At 43.1% G+C, this 7,467-nt stretch overlaps 1 protein-coding gene across 2 annotated transcripts; it reads left to right on the top strand.

Moving 5' to 3' along the window:
- The first annotated feature begins 1,052 nt into the window (after positions 1 to 1,052).
- On the top strand, positions 1,053 to 6,333 carry LOC145356979 (acidic mammalian chitinase-like). 2 transcript variants are annotated; one of them, XM_080210003.1, is made up of 5 exons: positions 1,053 to 1,364; positions 2,269 to 2,385; positions 3,308 to 3,373; positions 3,860 to 4,001; positions 5,933 to 6,333. In XM_080210003.1, the coding sequence occupies exons 1-5, from the start codon at positions 1,188 to 1,190 to the stop codon at positions 5,950 to 5,952; spliced, it is 522 nt and encodes a 173-aa protein (XP_080066129.1). In that variant the 5' UTR covers positions 1,053 to 1,187; the 3' UTR covers positions 5,953 to 6,333. The 2 variants fall into 2 exon arrangements, with proteins under 2 accessions (XP_080066129.1, XP_080066130.1); XM_080210004.1 differs by lacking the exon at positions 3,308 to 3,373.
- Positions 6,334 to 7,467: the final 1,134 nt, after the last annotated feature.

Here is a 7,467-nt window from a genome sequence, read left to right as displayed (position 1 = left end):
GACTCATAGATCGGCAGTTTCGATGCGCCACAGCGAAAAACCGCACCGATCTCCTCAGAAGACAAACACGGGACACAGTGGACAGAGTTCCCTTCGTCGTCCAGTACTTCCCCGGAGCGGAGAAGCTACGACATCTTCTCCGGAGTCTTCAACATATCATTGATGAAGACGAACATCTCGCCAGGGCCATCCCCACACCCCCACTTCTTGCTTTCAGACAACCACACAACCTCAAACAGACCATTGTTCGCAGCAAACTACCCAGCCTTCAGGAGAACAGTGACCACAATACCACACAACCCTGTCACAGCAACCTCTGCAAGACATGCCGGATCATCGACATGGATACCATCATCACACGTGAGAATACCATCCACCAGGTACATGGTAAATACTCTTGCAACTCGGCCAACATTGTCTACCTGATACGTTGCAAGAAAGGATGTCCCGAAGCATGGTACATTGGGGAGACCATGCAGACGCTACGACAACGGATGAATGAACATCGCTCGACAGTCACCAGGCAAGACTGTTCCCTTCCTGTTGGCGAACACTTCAGTGGTCACGGGCATTCAGCCTCTGACCTTCGGGTAAGCATTCTCCAAGGCGGCCTTCACAACACACGACAGCGCAGAGTCGCTGAGCAGAGACTGATAGCCAAGTTCCGCACACATGAGAACGGTCTCAACAGGGATCTTGGGTTCATGTCGCACTATCTGTAACCCCCGTGACTTGCCTGGGTTTGCAAAACCTCACTTACTGTACTGTCTGGAGACAATACACATCTCTTTAAACTGTGATCAGTGCTCCTACCACTCACATTGTCAGCCACTTCAGGTCTTGAACAGCAGGTTAGGTGTAAGGATTCGCATTTTAATCAGTAATCTCTAAACTGTCTGTGCTTTATATGCTCTGTCTGAGGCCAGAACTCTCCATTCACCTGACGAAGAGGCTGTCCCCTCGAAAGCTTGTGAGAATATTATCAAATAAATAGGTTGGACTAAAACCTGGTGTTGTCAGACTTTTTACTACCCGAGCAGCACAGTGGGTCAGGAGACTCACCTCCGACCTCTGCAATTTGCTACATTCATTGTCGATGTGATATTTTACCCGTATATAAGAAAGTGTTTGCAGCTTGTAAAACCTCAGTACAAATATGAAGCTAAATTACCTTGCAGCAATATTACATGGATCAGTGGGTGAGGAAAGGCGCCCCCGCAGAGAAACTACTTGTTGGAATGCCGGCATTTGGAAATAGTTATACCCTTAGACTCTCCAGATCAGGAGATCCTGCGGCCCCGATTTATGGAGGTGGTTCACCTGGTCGGTACAGTAACCTGCCTGGATTCTTGGCGTACCAAGAGGTAATGATATTGCAGAATCACTAATTTTATTTAGCATAAGAACATTCTCACATGTGGGGTCAGAAATAGAATGTGATCAAGAGTAAACTGTTTCCTCGGTTGTTCAGTTAAGAGATGGGCTTCATAAAGATATTTTTGTTTTACAATGATTCTTTCCTTTCCAATAACAATTTGACTTACCTCTTCTTTGCAGTTTAAAAAAAAACACCAATTAATGGTACGGTTTGACTAAATACTAAGTATAAATGGTTTCATTTCACTAACAATCTATCCTAGTCCCTCCATGCCAACACTATAGTTAAGAAAGCCCAGCAGTGCCTCTACTTTCTCAGAAGATTAAGGAAATTTGGCATGTCAGCTATGACTCTCACCAACTTCTACAGATGCACCATAGAAAGCATTCTTTCTGGGTGTAACACAGGTTGGCTTGTGCTCTGCCCAAGACTGCAAGAAACTACAAAAGATCTTGAAGGTAGCTCAGTCCATTACGCAAACCAACCTCCCATCCATTGACTCTGTCTACAATTCCAGCTGCTTCGTCAAAGCAGCCAGCATAATTAGGGATCCCACGCACTCCAGACATTCTCTCTTGCATCTTCCTCCATCAGGAAAAAGATATAAAAGTCTGAGGTACCAACCAACTCAAGAACAGCTTCTTCCCTGCTGCCATTAGACCTTTGAATGGACCTACCTTGTATTAAGTTGATATTTCTCTACACTCTAGCTATGACTGCAACACTACGTTCTGCACTCTCTCACTTCCTTCTATGAACAGTATGCTCTGTATAGACAGAGAAACAATACTTTTCTCTGTATACTAATACACATGACAATAACATCAAATCAAATCAAATCTAATCAATTGTCTGACATAGTAACAGTATTTATTGGTGCTGATTGACAGATCTGTCCATTTTGGCAACACGCCAACATTTATTTTGACGACGACCAGGTCATCGTTTACGCAGTTAAGGGTGATCAATGGGTCGGATATGATGATCGGAACAGCTTTATGAAGAAAGTAAGAGCTTTGCTTTTTTTTTCATAATTTCACACAGATACCAAAAGTATTCATAGAATCATAGAATCCCTACAGTGCAGAAGATGCCTCTGAGTCTGCACTAACTCTCTGACTGAGTATCTTATCTCGGCCCTCTCCCCTGCCCTATCTCCGCAACTCCACACATTTACAATGGCTAATTCCATCTAACCTAGACACCCTTGGATACTAAGGGAGAATTTAGCATGGGCAATCCACCTAACCTGAACGTCTTTTGGACTGTTGGATGAAACTGGAGCACCCATTGGAAACACATGCAGATACTGGGAGAATGTGCAAACTCTACACAGTCACCCAAGGCTGGAATTGAACCTGGGTCCCTGGAGCTGTGAAGCAGCAGTGTTAACCACTGTGCCACCATACCATCCAGTTTAGTTTACAGTTTATTAATAGCAGGGTCAACACATGTCATCATCAGAATTTTATTGATTGAAACAAACCAATGGAGCTTTTCGCAACCATCAGTGTAGAGACTAGTAGTACAGTTACTTAAGAAAAAGTATGGGTTGTGTCATATTTTTTGTGTCCTGCAGAATTAAGTGCAATGCTAATATTCCTCTGTTTTGATTGTGTGAAGAAATTGTGTCTTCTCTTGTCATTATCCACATTCATTTCATGTTGTATGATCTATTCCACACTCCATGTGATGTGATAAGCCGATTCCATATTTCATCTTCTATGAGAAATCTATTCCATATTGTGGATTGGATACAAAAGTGGATCTTGGAGAGCATTATTGTTACAGGCTGTGGTAGGGGTGACAGATGGAAACACTTGTAACAGCTCAAGAATGTGTAACGCTGACTATGGAATTGAGATGAAATGAAATATAATGGAATTGTAGCTTTTTTAGCTTTCTTGAATCTTCTACCTATCTTCTCAGAGCCTCTCTTGTCTGAGGGGTGCCAGATGTGAGGGCCGAACAGCTATCATTCCCAGTACAAACAAGGTAGGAAATGATCACCCCCCCTCCCCCCACACACACATTTTGATGTTACAATGCTGCATTCAATGTTTCTCTTTCCAAGGAAATGCCTTCACGCAGGGCAATATAAAAATGCCATAGGTCTCCTTTCTGTTACCTTTCTACATATTTGGGAACTGAGCTTTGAAAGAGGAATATCAGAGCCAATATACTTAACATTTTATTTTATGAACAGCATAGTACCAAGTCTTCAATAAATCACTAATTTTATTTAACACACTTTCAAAACATTAAATGTATTCAAGAGGCAGCTAGATATAGCACTTGGAGCAAATGGGATCAAAGGTTATGGAGAGAAAGCAGGATTAGGCTACTGACTTGGACGATCAGCCATGGTCGTGATGAATGGTGGAGCAGGGTCAAAGGGCCAAATGGCCTCCTCCTGCTCCTATCTTCTATGTTCTAATGTATCTATGTTTCATTGTACTTCGGTACATTTTTCACCTACAGGCTCGATGGCTGCAGAGTAACAACTTTGGAGGTGCTACGTTGTGGGCTTTGAATTTTGATGATCACAGTGACACTCAATGCAATCAAGGAAGTTATCCTTTGACCAATACATTGAAGACCATCCTTAACATTAATGCTGCTGGTAAATTATTATGTGTGATCCAACTGAATATGAACTGCATCCTATCATTGTTGTGTATAATGGGCTTTGATCTCCCCAGCATCTGATTTGGGAGATTTCCCGAAGATGCGTTGGTGAATCCCTCTCAGAACTTTATGGTTTACATGGCAATTGCCAAAAGCACTAACATCCTCTAGCTAATTGCACTGTGCTGGGAACCATCCAAAAATGTGATTTCACTTGTTGACTTCAGATGGTTCAGATGCCAGGATTATACCAATAATTACTCCAAAAATGTTAGAAGAATTAAATCCTTTTTTATCTTCTGAGTAACCATTGGGAAGACCCAGACTGATCATCCCATGGAAAACCTCCAGATACCCAACCATCTGCAGGACCATCCCCACTTACCCAACATCCCCCCCCCCCCCCCCATCCTCCCATGGAACTCCCACCACACACACCTGGTTATCTTCCCCAGGGTTTTTCATTATTTGACCCCCAAGTATTGCCACCCCCCCGACCCGATCTGACCCAAGCACTGATCAGCAGGTTTGACATAACCACATAACCCTCACCCAGACCCAACCCCCACCTGGTCCTGATCTGACCTGACCAGCACCATAATATCTTCCCCCAAAGCGGCTCCCCCACACCCCCATGATCTCACCCTTTCCAACACCCCACACTCTCTGACGGATCGGACTTCTGATCTACCATCTCCATGACCTCTAACCCCCACCCCCACTCCGACCTCAAATCACCACCCCGACCTCTGACGCCAACCCCCGTAACCCCATGACCTTGACCCATTCTTCCTCTATAACGCCCTGTTGTTGAAAGTTTGAAGTTTATTTATTAGAGTCATAAATAGGCTTACATTAACTCTTCAATGAAGTCAATGAAAATCCCTTCATGGCCTACGTGTCAACAGACATGCTGTTCTCTATCGGGTCTAGTTGCTATTTTGACCTATACTCCATCCCTCAACACAGCAAAGCCCTCAACTGTCCTGGCCAAACACACTTCATTTTAGTCCCCCTACAGAGCCTCTTCAAATCCTTTCTCATTGTCCATGACTTCAGTCACCACCCCAGTTTTGCCCCGATTCCTGTCTAATATGCATTTCCGGCTTCGTGTGGTGTTTTTTGAGTTCAAGTTTTGAATTGTGAAGGAGAACTTCTTGATGTCAGATCTAAATTTGTATTTTCACACATTTTCCCATTTGTTCTTTCATTCAAATGTTTATTTTATTTATTAGTATCACAAGTAGGTTTACATTCACACTGTAATGAAGTTGTGGTGAAAATCCCCTAGTTGCCACAATCCAATGCCTGCTTGGGTGCACTAAGGGAGAATTTAGCATGGTTAATGCACCTAACCAGCACATCTTTGGATTGTGGGAGGAAACCAGTGCAATCGGAGGAAACCCATGCAGGCACAGGGAGAATGTGCAAACTCCACACAGACAGTGACCCAAACTGGGAATTGAACCTGGGTCCTAAGTGCTAACCACTGTGTCACCATGCCACCCGACAAAGTAATTATCTGTGGAGGCAAATCACGGAATCCCTACAATATAGATGAAGGCCATTTGGCCTGTCCTGCGCTGACAACAATCCTACCTCGACCTTATCCCTGTACAAAGAACAAAGAACAAAAACAGCCCGGGAAACATGCCCTTCGGCCCAATGAGCCCACGCCGCCATTTTAGCATTACCAGTCCCCCCACATATTTACCTTGCTTATTTCCCTGACATGAAGGGGCAATTTAGCATGGCCAATCAAGCTAACCGCACGTCTTTGGAGTGTGGGAGGAAAGTGGAGAACCCGGGGGAAACCCATGCAGTCACGGGGGAGAATGTGCACCTCCATTTGCCTGACATGCCAATGGAAATCTTGACCAAGATAATGAAATCCAAATCATTGAAGTATTTTTACATTTTTTACAGAATGTCCAGCAAAAGACTGATGGCACTATTGTTTACAACATTGCCAAAGGAGGTTGAAAATGATGCTATGACAAGTTGAAGAAGTTCCAAGTGATCCTCATAAATTATACAACAGCCGTGGAGGAACCAAGATTATGATTTGTCCTGGTGAACTGCTCGATGATGATAATTGTTGCCACTAATGGGACAATAATAAATAAATCAGATTGCAAATATTACATTGATAATTTAAAGCATGCAAAATTAAAATAAAGTTGATAATGAGTTAGGTTGTCATTATATTGACAGAATGTAAGGAAATCACTATGTATGATTGCTTAGGAATTAACCATGGATGCATTTTAAATTTGATCAACTGATTGGAATAAAAATGACTTGTTACAAGTAAATGTGATTCGTAATTAAAATATGCATGGCTCAGACTTACACAAAGAGAATAGACTGTCTTAATGGAAATAGGGGAGGTGATGGGTGTTATTGCTAGATGATTAAATCAGAAACTCGAGGAGCTGCACGGCGGTTAGCACTGCTGTCTCACAGCATTAGGGACCCGGGTTCGATTCCCGGCTTGATCTGAGTGGAGTTTGCATGTTCTCTCTGTGTCTCTGTGGGTTTCTTCTGGATGCTTCGGTTTCCTCCCACAGTCTGAAAGACATGCTGGTGAGATGCACTGGCCATGCTAAATTCTCCTTCAGTGTACCCGAACAGGCGCTGGAGTGTGGCGACTGGGGGATTTTCACAGTAGCTTCATTATGGTGTTAATGTAAGCTTCTTGTGATACTAATAAATAAATTTTAAAGTTCTGGGAACCTGGGTTTGAATCCCACCATGGCAGATGGCGGAATTTGAATTCAATGAAAAATATCAGGAATTAAGAATCTACTGATGACCATGAAAACATTGTCGATTGTCGGAAAAATTCATCTGGTTCCTTTACGGGAGGAAATCTGCCATCCCTACCTGTTCTGGCCTATTTGTGACTCCAGAGCCATAGCAATATGGTTGACTTTCGACTGCGCTCTGAACAAGGGCAACTAGGGACGGGCAATAAATGCTGCCCAGCCAAAAATGCCCATGTGGCACAAATGAATAAAGAGAAATAAGTGTCATAGTGACAATAATGCATGATAGCTTTGTAATTTTAGAATCAGCCTCTGGACACATTGAATAATGACCTTGCTTGATCTATTAAAGCTGTGTTATTTTCCACGTGTTCCTTCATTCTCCCTTTACGGATTTTTTTATTGAGCACAAAAATTATTATCGAATGACAGTGTCAGTAAAAAGATCTTGGATGGAACATTTGCCGCATTTTTGTTTTGGATTTTTTGTCTCCTATTTAGTCGTCGCCCCCCCACCTCCCCCCCACACATGCAGAGAGTCTAGATACTAGGGTGGACATACAGATGCAGTGCTCTACAGCATGGGCTTATATCCTACCCAGACAAGTGGAAAGGACTTTAAAGTAAAATCACTTCACTGGTTGCCAATCTGGAAATAAAATCCAAACCTCTCTCCTTGATCCTTCCCCAGAT

The sequence above is a fragment of the Carcharhinus amblyrhynchos genome, chromosome 22 (genome assembly GCF_965287045.1).
Source record: "Carcharhinus amblyrhynchos chromosome 22, sCarAmb.v2.hapA, whole genome shotgun sequence".
Taxonomy (NCBI): domain Eukaryota; kingdom Metazoa; phylum Chordata; class Chondrichthyes; order Carcharhiniformes; family Carcharhinidae; genus Carcharhinus; species Carcharhinus amblyrhynchos.
This window is presented reverse-complemented; position numbering and strand designations above follow the sequence as displayed.